At 39.0% G+C, this 16,596-nt stretch overlaps 1 protein-coding gene across 1 annotated transcript; it reads right to left on the reverse strand.

Moving 5' to 3' along the window:
- Window positions 1-2,611: 2,611 nt before the first annotated feature.
- ABHD10 (abhydrolase domain containing 10, depalmitoylase) lies at window positions 2,612-16,056 on the reverse strand. The gene is made up of 5 exons (XM_001503160.5): window positions 15,814-16,056; window positions 13,337-13,520; window positions 8,558-8,669; window positions 8,046-8,183; window positions 2,612-3,299 (listed from the first exon to the last, which is right to left on the reverse strand). Exons 1-5 carry the CDS (start codon window positions 15,953-15,955, stop codon window positions 2,955-2,957), a joined length of 921 nt encoding a protein of 306 aa, XP_001503210.1. The 5' UTR covers window positions 15,956-16,056; the 3' UTR covers window positions 2,612-2,954.
- Between the last annotated feature and the right edge of the window lie 540 nt (window positions 16,057-16,596).

Below are 16,596 nucleotides of genomic sequence, written 5' to 3' on the forward strand. Positions count from 1 at the left end.
CAAAGATTTCCTTCCATTGTAATCAAACAGCTGGGGTGCTTTTAGTGAATGACTGAGTTCCCGGTTCTGGAGAGGATACTGTGGCAGAGCAGGGGCCACAGCAAGGCATAGCTCAAAGCTCTTTTCTGCCCCTCCTCCACACAGACCTTTCCATTGGCCACTCAGAGAACAGCATACTGTTTAGATTTGTGTCTGGAAATGCCTCTAAGCTCAGTAGATGCAGCAAAAGCAAACACAGAATGTGGCCTCACTGAGCCTTCCTTTCCATTGGCATTCCCTCGTTCCTTTCCATTGCGCTGGCTGAGATTGTTTAGAGGGGGTCGTGCTGCTTTTTAAAAGCAAGCAGGAGTTCCAGAGGATAAGGCACTCAGGGGCTGCTGGCTGTCCAAGGGTTTTCCATGTCACTGAATACACGGCATGGAGTGGTTTTAGAAAAAAAGAGCTTTAGGGGAAAATAGAAAAGAACACTAAAATAACTAATGTACTAGAATATACTAAATCTCACTGATTCTAACATTTGGAATTTGTGATGTTACCCCCTGCAGAGCTAGATTAAATTTTAAAACAGCTTTTCCTGTCTTTAGATAGAGAAGTTGCCTCCTCTGTGGCTTTTTCTAACCATTGAACATTTGAAAGGATATCCCACAAGGGATCCTGAGGTTAGGAAGGTCCGACCCAGCTCAGCGTTAGAAGCCAGACCCACTTCCTTGCCTCCACTTTCCTTCCTGAACCTCCATGAATTGATTGACCATCAGTTTCTCACTGGACTGTGTGCTCTGTGCATAACAAAAATAAAAGCGAAAAGACAGTGACTCCCATGTGTCATTGTTCCAGACTCGTTGTGCTTACTTGACCCTTATGATCAACTAGGTTTATGTTATGACATTTTACAGATGAGGAAACCTCAAGGAGGTGAAGTAAATTGCTCAGTCACAAGGCTAGTAAATGGCAAGCCAGGATTTAAACGCAAGCTCGAGTCTCTGTCCCCAAGCACTGTACTACAGTGCCTCTACAGGTATGCTATGAACCTCTAATGATATTTATGACATTTTATTGTAATTATGGCCAACCTTAGAAAACCCTCATGGGCAGGGGCCCTTTCCTCTTCATCTTTCTAAAGGTCATGCCTGGCAGCGTCTGGGCAGAGACTGGCCACCCTGCCATCCTCTAACAACCCTGTCTGGCACCAGGCGCCATGGTACACACAGATGATTCACATATTTTTGATCTGTGCCTTTTGTTTGGTATAAAAGGTAACTCAGAGATTGTACTATTATTGCCCTGTATACTAACCTGTTTTATATGTCAGGGACCACTCCCAGGTTTGATGATTTGTCAGGAGGACTCACAGGACTCAGCACATAGTTCCACTCACAGCAATGATTTATTAGTGAAAGGATACAAAGCAAAATCGCAAAGGAAAACGGCCTGTGGGGTGAAGTCCGGGAAACCCAGGCACAAGCTTCCAAGATTCTCGCCCAGTGGAGTGGCATGGGTTGAGCTTGACTCCCGTGTGAGCTGTGACAGCACATGTGAAATGCTGTCCACCAAGGAGGCTTTGGGAGACTCAGCGCCCAGTTTGTACTGGGAGCTGGTCACTGAGGCAGGCCCTGCCTGGCACCTACCCAAATCCAGACTCCCAGGAGAACAGGTGTGTGGCACTGACGACACTGTTTGTACAGACAGTTGAGACAGAGTGAGCCACTTTTACTGGTTCTGGGAATGGTGGAATGCTCCTAAAATCCAAGTTCGCAGACACCAGCCAAGGGCTGACCTTGTCAGCAGGCCTCTCTGAGGATAAGCAGTCGGGCCTCCCATGCTAGCTCTTCTCAGCACGGGAATCTCATCCCAACACTCTTTCTTCGATACCTACGTTTCTTGAATTGTCCTCTGACTCAGGTTTACCATCTGTCGATTCCCTAAGAAGTTTAATAAATCTTTGACATATGCTCATTATAGATATAGATATATACATATATATGTATGTCATGTTGTCAACTTAAAGAAGTTTTACTTTGACAGACATAACTTAAGTGGGCTAAAGAAAGTTCAGCCAAAATGACAAGTTAGAAAACACCAACTCAATACTGATTATCAAGACTGATTACTGCACAAGTTCAGTTATTTAAAACCTTTATATTTGCATCTCATCTTTTCTTACTATCTCTGCACTGTAGAAAGTTCTCTGACTTGGGTGGGTAAACACTTGACTATTTGTACTGAAGGCACATATTAATAAAAAAGGAACACTTCTGCAGGTAGCTAATAATGGAGAAAGATAAATTTCCTCTATGAAATATGAAAATACCTCATTGTTTAAGAGGAAATTCCATTTAAATATATGACATATGAGCCAAAAGTTAGAAATGATACGGCTCCTTTATATCACTGTAAAGTTTGGAGCCTTTAAAAAAGGATAACCTTAATTTTAAGCTCAAATATAACATGTAGGATATAATATATAAAGTAATATCCTTATTTTCTGAACTTTATTATGCTTCAGACATTTCTCAAGTCATTTCAGATTTCAATAAACATTTTCCTATATTTTGTAAACTGCATTTTAAAATCAGAATTTTACAAATCTCCATATACAGTGATACCAAGCAAAAACCAAAAAATTCAAGCTTTATTAACAATTCTAAGTAGAAGAGAACACAAGAGCTGGCATGGTTAACATAAGCATTAGAAGGTAAACATCTTCTTAATAAAAAAATAGGAAATATTTTCATGAAAAAAAAAAATCAAGGATTGCAGGAAGGAGAAAATTTTCCTAACAGCAGCTGATACTTCCTTCACAATTTGTATCACTTGTGCAAATACATTATTAAATAAATAGGTGATATTTACCAGAGAGAAGAGGAAAAAACCTTTTAAGTATCAGGGTCTTTCATTTGTTATCCTCTTGCAATCTTCTGGATCCATTAGTCTACATACCAACTAAAAATGTGCTTCTAGTTAACTACAGTTGAGAGTTTATCAATTAAGTCATCAATAGTGTAAACAAGAAGTTGAATGTCTGCTTTTTCCTTCATTCGGTGATCACTATGTTTTCGGAGGATGACATCCACGTCTGTGCTGACTACTCGGTCAGCAACCTGCAGGGACGTATGCCAGGGGACGATGTCGTCCTTCATGCCATGGAGCAATCGGATAGGGCAGTTCACAGGAATGGGGCTGTGTAACAAGCAGTGGTGCTCAGCTTCTTTAATGAAACTGTACCGAATGTGATACACTCCTTCTTCACTGTATTTTGATGGCATGGCCCACACGCCTTTCATCTCTATTTCCTTTTTTACCTATTGGGAAAAGTGAGGAAAATAAAAGTTTTAATGCAACATAAACACATGGAATAGTCTTAAGTGAAGGAAAACAATCCTTGAGGAAAAGAGACAACAAAAATGTAATAACAATAATTATCCATAATTAAATACTGTGTGCAAGGTGCTGTGACAAGTATTTTACACGTATTATCTCATAAGATCCTGATAATAATTCTGTTATTATATCATTTTTACAAAAGAGAATATCAAAGTTGAGAGAAGGTAAGTAACATGTTCAAAGGTGAAAGGCAGTAACTGTTGTGGCTAGGATTCAAACTTAGATTGACTGAACTTTACCAGGTAACATCTTAAATCAGATGTTGCTTCATCCCAACAGAAAGGAAAAATGAAGGGAGACAAATAAATAAGGCCTTAGGATCAAGCCAGGTATCATTTTTATTATATGAAATTAAATCTTAGAAGTAAAAACTGTTTAGGTTTTAAAGTCATAAAACTAAAAGCACCTACATAAGAAGTTACTGAAGAGGATGGGGCAGGAGGAAAAGGAGAAGAGTCCAGCACAGAACTAAACATGCAAAATAAGCCAGTGGTGACTCTGGAACAATCAAACACATGCAAGTTCAGGCTCAACGCAAAAAATGTGTAGTTTGTGCCTTCCAGAATCCTATGGAATGAGAAAAAAAATGTGCTTGTTGTTTTGGATGATAAATACTTCCTGTAAACCGAACAATGTTATGTCTACTTATTTCCTTAAAATTAAACATTGGGTATCTTTTGATTCTTGAAGAATTTTTTATGTAGATTAGAATTTATCTTAAACAATTTTTCTAATTAAAGTAACATACTCATTATAGAAAATAAGGGAGATATAAAAAGTATAAAAAGAAATAGATCACCCATAATCCTACCTCGTGGATATAACAACCATTAATATTCTGGCTTATTTTCTTCCAGTATTTTTCTATTATGTATTTGGTTTATATATATGTGTGTGTATATATATATTTTATATATATATAAAATATTTAAAATACATATCTTTTACACATTTATCTCTCATTTCCTATGCCATGTTACTCATTTAATACACATACTTCTGGGTTTTAAAAAATTCCATGAGAAGTTTTTAAAGGCTGCATAATAGTCCACTGTAATTGACCTAAGATAATTAACTTGACTATTCCTGCACTGCTAGATATGTCCATGAACCCCTCGGAGCATAAAGGTTTATCTGTATTTAATAAATTCTTTGGAAAGATTATCAGAACTTAAACTAATAAACCAAGATGTAAATAGTTTTAAGACTCCTGAAACCATATAACATGAAGGGCATTTCTGACTAGAAAAACAGGTGGACATCTTACCAAAAACAAAAGAAAAAAAGTCACACATAACAAGGGCTGGCCCAGTGGCACAGGGCTTAAGTTCATGGCTCTGCTTCGGCAGCCTGGGGTTCAAAGGCTGGGATCCCGAGCGCAGACCCAGCACCACTTGTCGAGTCATGCTACGGCAGTGTCCCACATAAAAAATAGGAAGACCGGCACAGATGTTAGCTCACACACACACGCACCACAGATAACAGATTTGAAAATTGTGTATTTAAATTTTCAATAAAGATATTATGATTTTTTCCATGTTTAAAATTGTAATATATTGCAAATAGGAAAAGGCAAACAGAATTTAAACAGTAAAATAGCACACTATAATCTATATATATTTAGACCTTTTAATGCATTTTTTAAAATTCCAAAAAGATTTACTGATTCAGTGAAAAAGCTGTATGTCTCAAAGCTATACTTCTAAATATGTCTCCAAATGATTTGAAATTAATGAAATTCTAAAAAACTAGAAAATTTATGAAATCTTAACATAGGGTTCTCTGCATTAAAACAACATGTGAACCAAATATTTAAAGCAAAAATGATATTCAGATATCCTCAAACTACTCAGGACTGTTCTTGAATTTGTAATTTCAGTAATTAAAACTTAGTTTCACTGGTTATTAGATGAAGTGGGAACTATGCTAATTACTTGGACCCAGTTCATAATTGTTGCATTTTATGCCTCCTCGCCCCCCAGGTAGCTCTGTTATCTGCCACTGAATTGAATGAATATTGTCCATTTGGAGAAAAAATTTAACTTTAAAAAATGTTATATGTCCCAAACCCTCAAAAACAAAAAGTTCATAAACAGCAAAAAAAAAAAGCATTAACCAAAGAAAATATACATAAGTTCTACACTAAGAAGAACTGTATCAAGGCAACACTGTTGAAAAGCTTGGATTCCAAACAGCTGCGCATCCTGTCTGACGCCCTCTAGTGACCAAAGGAGACAATGATCAGAGTCAGGTTAGTCGAGTTCCTGCACAATGATAAATGCTGGGTCTTAACATTCCCAGGGCTAAAGAAGACAGTAAAAAATCTCCATTTCTGCTCACTTGACACCGTCAGGGCTATCTGTTTGTGTGGAGAAGAAGAGATAGTGGTCTGAGTGTCCCTCTTTTCTTACACATGCTTTTAAGTTAACAAGGACTCAACATGTTTCTTTTAACAACCATTTGCTGGTCTGATTTAGGAATAGCAAAGATATGCCCTGATTTGCAGGCTACAGATCTTCTCAGTCACTTAGCGGGTATTTAGTGGGTATCTCCCACATCCTCCCTCTGAGCGATGTGGATACACGCACATAAAAGAAATGTTCATAGATCTTGTCATTTCCCATAACCGAAAAAAAATTGTTTAATCAATTCCTTTCCAATCTGCCATATGTTCTTCAAATAATTTCCTACCATGAGAAGCACCTGAGTTAGAGGATGGAGCAAGGGGTCCAAGGTTTAGAGGCAGAAAGAGTCAGTGGCAGAAAAATTTAGCAGCATGAGGACACTGAGCAACTACGTATGAGAAACAAGTGAGAAAGTGAAACAAAATCAGAAATAGGAGATAAGTGCAAGGAAGACTAGCTTTGTAATTTTAGCCCTGAGAGGAAATCATATGAAGAACGTGACTATGCAGACAACGTCACTGCTGAAGGAGCCAGCAAGAAGGTGAACTAAGAATAAACATAGCACAGATACAATATATGGCACTGGTCAATGCAGAACTCGAGGCAAAAGGCAATGACATTCGGGGCTGGCCCCGTGGCCGAGTGGTTAAGTTCGTGCGATCCGGTGCAGGCGGCCCAGTGTTTCGTCAGTTCGAATCCTGGGCGCGGACATGGCACTGCTCATCAAACCACGCTGAGGCAGCGTCCCACATGCCACAACTAGAAGGACCCACAACGAAGAATATACAACTGTGTACCGGGGAGCTTTGGGGAGAAAAAGGGAAAAATAAAATCTTTAAAAAAAAAAAAAGGCAATGACATTCTACTATTCAACACTACACACACACTCTTCCTTCTGTTTATTGCTTTTCCTCCTCCTCCTGCTCCCCTACTCTGGAGCAGTGGTTCTCACACTTCACCTGAGGGGCTTGTTAAAACAGACTGCTGGGCCGCAGTCCCAGTCTCTGAGTCAAGAATATGCATTTCGGGGGCTGGCTACGTGGCCAAGTGGTTTAAGTTCGCGTGCTCCGCTGCGGCGGCCCAGGGTTCAGATCCCGGGCGCAGACATGGCACCGCTCGTCAGGCCACGTTGAGGCAGCGTCCCACATCCCACAACTAGAAGGACCTGCAACTAAGACATACAACTATGTACGGGGGGTTTGGGAAGATAAAGCAGAAAAAAAAAAAAAAGAAGACTGCCAACAGTTGTTAGCTCAGGTGCCAATCTTTTAAAAAAAAAAAAAAAAGAATACGCATTTCAAACAAGTTCTCAGGTGATGCTGCTGCTGCTGCCTGTGAACTACACTTTTTGAACCACTGCTCTAGACTGTTTCTTTCTTTAATTTTCTGGGTCTCAGGCTTTTCAGGATCTAGTTCCACAGGTGAAATTTAGATACCTAGAAAAAGTATGCCCAAGGAGAACTCAACAGATTGCAAAACACAAAAAATAACATATACAACAAACAGCTATTCCTTTATGCTTTCAGACAACTGAAGTGCTTAAACATATGTCCAATAGTAAAGTATAATAAACTAATTACCTTCACAGTTATTTCAGAAACCTCATTTCCACCATGATTTACTGAAGAACATGCTAATAATGAAAAGCACTTTTTCTTTTTTTAAAGGTGAGAATAGAAGTAGGAAAAGTGTGCCAACTAAGTGTGTGAGCCAGGAATGGCAAATCTCACCTCCTGTGTGCTAATTCTGGCTGACTGAGTGTGGGCTTGGAGGGCTCGGCTCAGGGAGGCTCTGAGGCTTTCAGACTAAAAAAAAGTTTCATAATTGCTTAGCTCAGTCTAACATGGTCCTAAGAATAGGTACTATTTCCAACATGCCACCAAATAAGAATAAGAGGTACAAAAAGAGATCATGATGTATGATCCAAATAAGGAAATGTGATCAATAAAGAAAATTTTGCTAAAAAAAGGAGACAAAGTGTGATTTCATCAATGTGGCTCAAATATTTGGCAGAATGATTTGAAGGGACTGTGAAGAAAAGGAAACCTTAAACAAGAGACCAAATAGTTAAGGCAAAGAGGTACATACGATAGTTACAAGATAGAAATAGTTACAAAAAGACACAGTTACAAAAAGGCAGCGGACGCAGAAGATGGGCCAGTATTAAGTCAAAGGGCAGATGACAAATGAACAAATGTTCAAAGAAAGGAGGAGCAGAAGACTGATAGGAGGTACACACTGAGGCTGCCTGTGACTTACCTCAACAGGAAGCTGATTAAACTGTGTCACCAGGCCATCTACAGCTGTAGCTACACCAATAAGGGCAACTACCTTCTGCGGCCGTGCAATCGCAGCATGAAGCATAAGCCATCCACCGAGGCTAGATCCAACTAGTATCTAAAAATAAAAATATAGATAGTTTTAAAGAGGAATTTCTTTTTTTTTTCCTCTAAGGGGAGTAATTTAATAGACTGTATGTACTTTTTTTCTTTTATACCATTGGCTCCCAGATTTTTAACATTCTGCACAAAGTGGAGTTAGAATTATGATTACTTTTTGCTAATTAGGTTTACAATAAAGAATTATACAAATAAAATTTGTAAAATGAAAAGTAAAATGGTACATTTTATGAGAAAGTGAAAATAGAATAAGTTTAAATCAAATATCAAAACTGTTAAATTTAAAATATTAAATAAACTTTTGTATCCAAAGAAACAGCTCAAATATCAAGAGATTAGTCAACAATTATCATATTTAACAAAAATAGTCACCTGTGGTCCTACAGCTAAGTCATCAATTATAGAAAGAACATCTTTTCTCCATCTTCCCACTGTGCATTCTTCTAAGTTACCATCTGAATTTCCAACTCCTGAGTAATCAAACCTGGAAAAACGGAAAACACAGACCTGTATCTAGGTATCTACCCATATGCTTGTTTCTCCGATTTTGAAGGAAGGTAGCACATTAATTATTACAATGCCTAAAACATATTAAAATAAAACACTGAAGTCAACATATATTTCAGCAAATCCTACTGGCTTAAGCTTCAAACATTTCCTAGAACCACTCACTTTCTCACCTCCTCCACTGCTGCCAGCCTGGTCCAAGTCACTGTCCTCTCTTGACTGCACTAATGCAACAGTCTCCTAATGGGTCTCCCTGTTTCCCCCCATAGTAGTCAGGGATCCTTTGACAACAAAAATCATGTCTTGCCACAAACCCTCCAAAGGCTTTCTGAAATCTTTAAGTAAAATCCAAAGTCCTTATCATACGCTGGCCCCTGACTACCTCTCTGACCTCATTTCTTACTGCTCTCTCTCTCCCTCCCAATTGTATCCTCACTTTCCTTCTTGAATTTACTAGAATACACCCCCCATGTTCCTGCCCCAGGAGTTTTACATCAGCTTTTCCCCCTACACGGAATACGCTACCTCCAGATATCCACTTAGATGGCTCCTCTCTTCATTCAGGCCTTCGGCTCAAATGTTACCTCCCCAGAGAAGCCTGCTCTGACCACTCAACCTAAAACTGTGCTTCTTTCATCATTCTCTATTTCCTACCCTGTTTTATTTTCTTCACAGCAAATGTTGAACTTGACGTTATATATATTAGATTATTCATTTGTGGTCTGTCTCCCACACTAGAATGGAAGCTCCATATTCACACAGACTTCGTTTTGTTTACCACTGTTTTCCCAGTGCCCAGGTCAGTACATTGCAAATTTAACAGAAGGGAAAGAGACCAGAATCAAATCCATCATCACCAGCCCATCCACTTAAGTTTGCTTCTCCTTCCAACTTCCTAGTTCTCTATGCTCACAATCTGTCTCATCTATGAGTTTTACTTCTCCTTCAAGACTCAACTCAACAAACCATGAAGCATCATACCAGTCCTGCAGATTACCCTAAACCCCAGTCACAGGGAACTACTTCCAACTCCTGGACAAGCCCTGTCACAACTTTGAGCCTCTGCATGCCACTCCACTGCCTAGAAAACCTTCCTTCCCCACCCAAACTCCTAGTCATCCCTGAAGCCACGCCACCTCGTCTGAGTACTTGGACATAGATGCCTGTTTAGTAGCAGTCAGTCACTTTCTTTTGTATGTACTCAATTAACACTTTTCATATCGTGTATTGTAATCCAGTTTTAAATATCTGTCTCCCTCTGACTAGAAAGTCAGTTCTTCAAGGGCAGACTGTTTCATTCAAGTTTTTTCTCTAGGGTATAGCACACTGCCTGCCCTGTACCATCCTCACTCACTCTCATTTCTTCTCATGTTCACCCCTTTCTCTTCAATTTGGTTAAGACCAGTATCTCTGTCATCTGAAACCCAGCCTATCTTCTAACCGTGTCGCCAGGACTCTGTTTTTTCTCCAAATGGGTCCACTTTATACCTGTCAGGTTTTTTCTGAAACACTATATTGATATGGCATTATGTTCAATGGCTCCCTGTGACATACAACACAAAAGTTTAGTGCTTTAGCCTGTCTTTTTACACCACTGTATTCTGGTCGTCTCACTGACCTTTTATCACTTCATCAGAGGAAACTATTGCTTTTGCCAAATTGATCAACATGTTCCTAAAACAGGCTCTATGTTTTCTATCTCTGTTTCACACCTCATCTAATTCCTTCACCTGGAATACCTTCTCTCCTCACCTACATTTCTAATATCCTCTTTCTAGAGCTTAGTCCAAATGAACCTTTTCTTGCTGGAAAGGCTTCCCAGACAGATTGAAAAAATAAATCTCTACTTAATGAAATATCTATAGAATTCATTTTTATCAGTCACAATTAATTTATTATATCCTGCTCTCTAAGACAGTCATGTGTATACATGTGTCTCATCATTCCTATGAGACTGTAAGACTCTGGAGGGGAATCTTATTGTCTTATTCTTGTGTTATTTTGTCCTTGCCTTCTTCATAGTGGCTAGGCATGTAAACCGCACACACTATTATAATACATACTAAATGCACAGAAGTGGAAAGTAAAAGTAAAAAGAATTACTTTATTCAAGTTTAAAGCTTTCATGTTTTTCTGATTCTTAAACCTGGTAAAAGCTATAAATTCCATGTTTTTCGCATAGATATGCGAAGACATATGTGATATATAGTGTATACATATTTTCTTAGAGATACGAAGTGAAATGATTTTGGATCCTTGGGAAACAGTGTAACAAGGCAGCTGCTGAAGTCTAACCCAGTTATCGTTTCTCCTCAACACAGGGATGTAGGATAGAAGATGGACTGGGGAGAAGAAGGGAGAAAGGCCCGGCTAACTCTCTTTTCCTCCCCTTTAGTGGGCAAACGGGCATCTCTACTTGCTGCATCCTTTACATTTGCCTTCCAAATACATGGTGAAGACGTAAAACACAGGTAAAGCCCCTTCAAAAAGAAAATATAAACACTCAGTGATACTAATAGGCTACAAGTAAAAAATATAGTTCATTCTTGTTGAACCCTAACCAAGAGACAAAGACAATTCAAACACATTCAGCAGTTCAGGACCTTTAAATACAGTAACACAACTCTATCCTAGCAGCCTCAATACTCTGGGACATATTCCCAAATCTAGAATTTAAAATTCTATTAGAAATAATTATGAGAGAATAGCAGCCCTAAAGCCATGTGCCATATTCCCGAGCTCTGACTCAATCTTATTTCAGGCATGGTGACAGAACATTAGGAGACCATTTTCATATAGCCATATGTACTATTTCTTGTATACAAAATTAACCATTTCCTCATTCAAGATCTAAATTTTATAGCCAAAATCACAACAAAAGTAAACTGAGAAATCGGAGTATAAATAGAAGATAAAATCTCTTATAACAAGCGAAAATGCAATCAATAGTTAATAGTGATTAGATTGCAATGAAGTTTGATAAAAGCAAATAAAGAGGAACTTGACCAAATTAAAAATTTGCAGTGAAGGGCTTTATTTTATAAGGATTTACAAGATTGACTTAGGCTACATTTTAATACAGCACTACTTAATAGTCTGTGCCTATTATAATTTCATCACGATTATTAAATACACCTTTAAAAAGAAAATGAATTTTCATATGTATCCAAGATGCAAAAAACCCATAGGTGTCTTATAGGGGGACAGGAACTGGTTATAGTTCTCATAGTCTCAATTCAAATTCAAGACCTGGTAAAACGGCAATTTCTTGAAATTCAAATTCTTTTGGGGACAAAAAAGGAGAATGCTGGTAATTTTTCTGATATTATCATGTTTTGCTCAGGCTAGTTCCCCTTCCTGGATAGCTCCTCCTTCTTAGCCAAATCCTAACTATTCTTCAGTGTTCCTTTATAAGTCTTTTCTATCCACTTCGACCCCCAGTTTTCTCTCACCATCTACAAATAAGCACACTTCTCTTTTGACACAGTCCCATTCTGATGAGTATCTTGGCCTGATTTCCCATACATATTTTATCTTGTGTTTTCCCACCCTGATTAAAAGACCCTTAAGGGCAATGACCATGTTTTATAATTCTTTGTATATTTCACAGCACCCAGTATACTGCTAGAAAGTCTACTTGCAAAAGATACCCCAGTCTTTACTATAACGGCTCAAAACAGATTTTTAAGAGTTCTAAGCATGAAAATGAAATAATTCAGTTAATTTGAAAAAAGATATGACTAGATCCATATACGTGACATAATTTCTTCTAATATCTTGAACAAATAAAGTCTAAAAGTTATTTTATTTTCACTTATATTTATTATTTTATTTCTAAAGTTGTATTTTCTAGACCTAATGAGTGAATATTAGTGAAACTCCTAACAACTTAGATGAACAGACTTTCAGGCTGTTAGTGCTAGAAAAGAATTCAGATTATCTTTAGTCCCATCTCCTCCTTTTTTACGATGAAGAAAATAGGTCCAGGGTTTATTAACAGATTCATCTTGTCACAGTTATTGCCAGAATTAATTCTAGAACACATCTTTCTTGAATTCTAAGCCAGTGCTCTTTCTACTAAACCATACTATCTCTTCTGGCAAATTAAGCACTAAATAAGTGGTTGTTATATGTAAACAAACCTAATAACAACAACGTAAACACGTCATTTTACTAAAATAATTTTCAACACAAAATATCAGGAATTGTGAAGTCAAATTTTAGTTAAACAACACATATCCCTATTTATGCTTATACATATTCAGATTACAGGAGTGAGAAAGAGAAAACTCAGTAGAAATGTGAATTATACAATATTGATTTTATAATACTTTTAAATACATATATTATCTTAAACTATGTATCCTAAAACTAAGAAAATAGTCAAATAAAAATCCTAAGTCCCCAATGGAAAACCACAAAATAATTACAAGAAAGCCAACTACTATATTGGTTTATTGTCATTTTAAAGAACCTTACTTATTATTTACAAGAACCTTAAATCACAAGATGAAAATTTACAAAGCATTAAAATATATCAATCTATGAAAATGTTGGCATTTGCTTCAACTGGTTAGAGCGGAAGTCTTTGATATTGCCACGCTAAATGGCAGTAATATTTTCTGTGAAATGTGTTGTTCCTACCTTATATAGGCGTGACCAAGAGATTTGCAAAACTCCTCAATTGCCAATGCTTTTGTACCATTCATATTAGAAATATAGCCAGGGATGAAGATAACTCCCGGACTTTTGCCTTTTAGCCTCTTATAAGCCAGGTTTGGAAGGTCTGGTCGACTAAGGAAAGAGATTGATGTCTTTTGTCTGCAAGCTAAACAAAGTACACAAAAAATAAACTAGTTTGCAAATACGGGTTTTGGAAAACCATATATATTTTCAATCTTAACTTTCTTAACTCATCGAATTGATGTCAAATACTATTTCCATTTCATAGGAAAAACAAAAACAGATGAAGCATTAAACTTAAGTCTGTGCATGATTATCTTTTAAAATCTTGGTAAAATCTGTACCTTTTTTGAGCAAGGTCCAATCTTGATTCTTCCAAAATACACAATGAGGTGGAAGTTTCAAGGTAACAGAAGACAGAGACTTGTCACGAATGTTTTCCTGTTGCTGCTAAATCATCTGCCCTAAATAGTATCAATCAACATTCAGATTCACCTACATTAGTTTCAGCTTTCTCTTGTGAGATTTTTGTCTTGTTTTTCATTTTTTTAATGTTTGAGGAGTTTCACATCTTCTACTTTTTGGCGGGGAGGGGGAGAAACAAGTTTGATCTGCCCTTGGGAAATTGTTTCAAAGGGGGATGTGCTGTGACCCTTTTATTACTGACTCCCTCTCCACCCACAAAATCATGGCCCGTGGTAATAGCCAATTATGATTCTGTATCAGCTGAGGTGGGTTCAGTGCGTAGTTTCTTCAAAAGTAACCTTGTATAGATATATGATAGTATCATTTTTGGAAAAAGATTTCTCATAGGACTCTGCAATCACTGCGTTTTATTTGTTGGTTTGGCTTTTTGTGAATGGTACACACAAATCTTAGTACAATTTAAGTACAACAGCACAACCGGTAAACCTTAAAAGGTTACTCCATTTCATTGTTTCTAAAGTTCTTTCCCTACCATAAAATCAATTCTTGCTCCTAAAAAAAGCAGAAAAATATTTTAAAAACAGTCATTTCTACTCCCACCTCCTCCTTCCAAAGAAATTAGTTTGTGTATTTCCTTACAGTCTTTTTCTGGACCACCAAAATCTCTTCTTTTATTTACAGGAAACCTCCTTCCACTTTACTGTGGCTAATGAAGGCTCCTCAGACTCCTCCATTTGAGCTGCTGAAGTTTTCCTCATTTTGTATTTGAGAAGTTGATTTTTGAAAAACTGAATTGAAGGCCTTACATCTATCCCTTTTACATGTAAGCTTGTTTCAAAGTTTCAATATATAGTGAAATATGCCATATTTAAAAACTTTCAGTGAAAAACAGGGTCAGCAGGAGCCAGTTATGTTGGTTGGCAGATTGTATCAGCAAAAATGTCCACTCCCTGTATCTTAGCTCAGCACTCAAAAAATCCTTCCTATCCTCTTCTCGATACTACTTGCAGCGCAGGAATTTCTCCCTGAGTCAATTACAATTTATTTAATTTTGGTGAGTTATAAGCGGTCAGGTTCTAAACATTATATCCATAAATGATTATTTGTGTTATAAAGATTAGTTCAAAGCCTGGGCCATTACGTGCTTAATGAATGTTTGCTAAACAGATGGAGTATTATACTCTAGTTAATGAATTGACACACTATACTTTGCCAGAGGAACATATATATAACACGCCTTTTGGTTGTGTACAATTAAACCTAAGTTAAACTGATTACATACGTTTACAATTTTTAACACAAAACAAAGGGTATCTGCAATGACAATTTCCATTCTATGCATCTGACAACCGTGTGGCAAGGGTGTGAACACAACAAAATCCCAAAATACAAGGAGGTAATTCAGAAATACTATATATATGGGAGGGTGAAGGTGGGTAGGGTGGGACGGGGAAGAATCAAACACAAGATAGAGAAAATATTCAGGTGCTCTGATATGGGGTTCAAATTCTCATTTCCTTTGTAGAGTAATGATTAACGTTTTCACTGGACCGGGAGCATCGAGAAGACAAAACTTGGCTTTAGGCTTAATGACGGCGTCTACACTTTTACAAAGAAAATGTTCATATTGTAAATTCCCTCAAGTTAAGGGAGGGTAGGTCTAAGCACCTTCACACAGAGTCACAATCTGTAAACCCCTGAGAACCCGCAGAGAAAGGAAAGCAAGAGCAACTGATAATCAACGTTGGCGCCCACTGCAGGGGCGGCGGGCAGAGCAGGCTGCTCCGGCTGCTGAGCCGAAAGCGCCGGCGGGGCGCGCAGTCCAGGACGCCCGGGCCCGCGGCACAGCCCCCCTCACCGTCCGCGCCAGAACCGCCGAGAGAGCACAGAACCGGGGTCCCGAGAAGGGGGCAGCGCATTTCTGAATGGGGCGCCAGAAACCCTAGACAGGGACGGACGGAACCCGGGGTGTTCCAAAGAACGCGTCCTACTCCCGCCTTTCGGACACTGACCTGGGAGCCCCCGTGGCGCCCACTCGGGGTTCTGGGCAAGTAACGCGCTGACACCACGGTGAAAGCCGAAGGAGATGGGCGCCCGGCCCCACCTGCAAAGAGGCAGCCGAGCGGCCACAGCCGCCATGCCCACCCCCGCCATCTTCCCAGAGCTCCCCGCGCTCGACGCCGACCTACAGAGACGCGCAGAGCCTACGGGAACCGGGGCTGCGCATGCGCCGCCGTCTGGACGACGGAACTTGCTGAACAGCGCTCGGGGCGATTGGCAACACCCGCAGAGCGCGCATGCGCAAAGCGTCGTCGCGCTTGCCGGTTTTTTGCCGTGGGGCGGTTCTCGTCGCCGGAGTGTTTGCCTGTGACAGTTTGGAATGTTAAGTGGCCTGAGTACGCTACTTTCTCAGTGGGCTGGTAGATATTTCAGGGCTGGAGGCGCGGAGAGGCACTGTATCCAGCGTTCCTAGACGGGAAACCATCTGATCATCCCGAGGACATTAGGGAGCGGAAGCATAAAATACTAGACTTGCTGCCTGACTAGTCGCTCTCACCCGCTGACACTTTAAACCTGTACCGGAAATGCTTCCAAGATCTGACCTTAATCCTGCTTGTATAAATACCTGCAGTAGAGTCGAGCATTCACCGCTGCTTCGCCCCCTCTCAGTTTGCTTTTGTTCTAGCTCTTTGTATGCCTCACTATTGAATAATTGAATTATTCTGACTCCTGCCTCATGCTCTAGGCAAAAATAAATCCCAGTCGATAAACGATCTCAACGGAAGAATAAAACA

The sequence above is a fragment of the Equus caballus genome, chromosome 19 (genome assembly GCF_041296265.1).
Source record: "Equus caballus isolate H_3958 breed thoroughbred chromosome 19, TB-T2T, whole genome shotgun sequence".
Lineage (NCBI taxonomy): Eukaryota > Metazoa > Chordata > Mammalia > Perissodactyla > Equidae > Equus > Equus caballus.

Coding starts and splice junctions, on each gene's coding strand:
- ABHD10 (XM_001503160.5), bottom strand. CDS start 15,955: ATGGCGGGGGTGGGCATGGCGGCTGTGGCCGCTCGGCTGCCTCTTTGC. Junction 13,521..15,813: donor GGCGCCACGGGGGCTCCCAG/GTCAGTGTCCGA, acceptor TACTTTGTTTAG/CTTGCAGACAAAAGACATCA. Junction 3,300..8,045: donor TTAATCAGCTTCCTGTTGAG/GTAAGTCACAGG, acceptor TTTTCCCAATAG/GTAAAAAAGGAAATAGAGAT.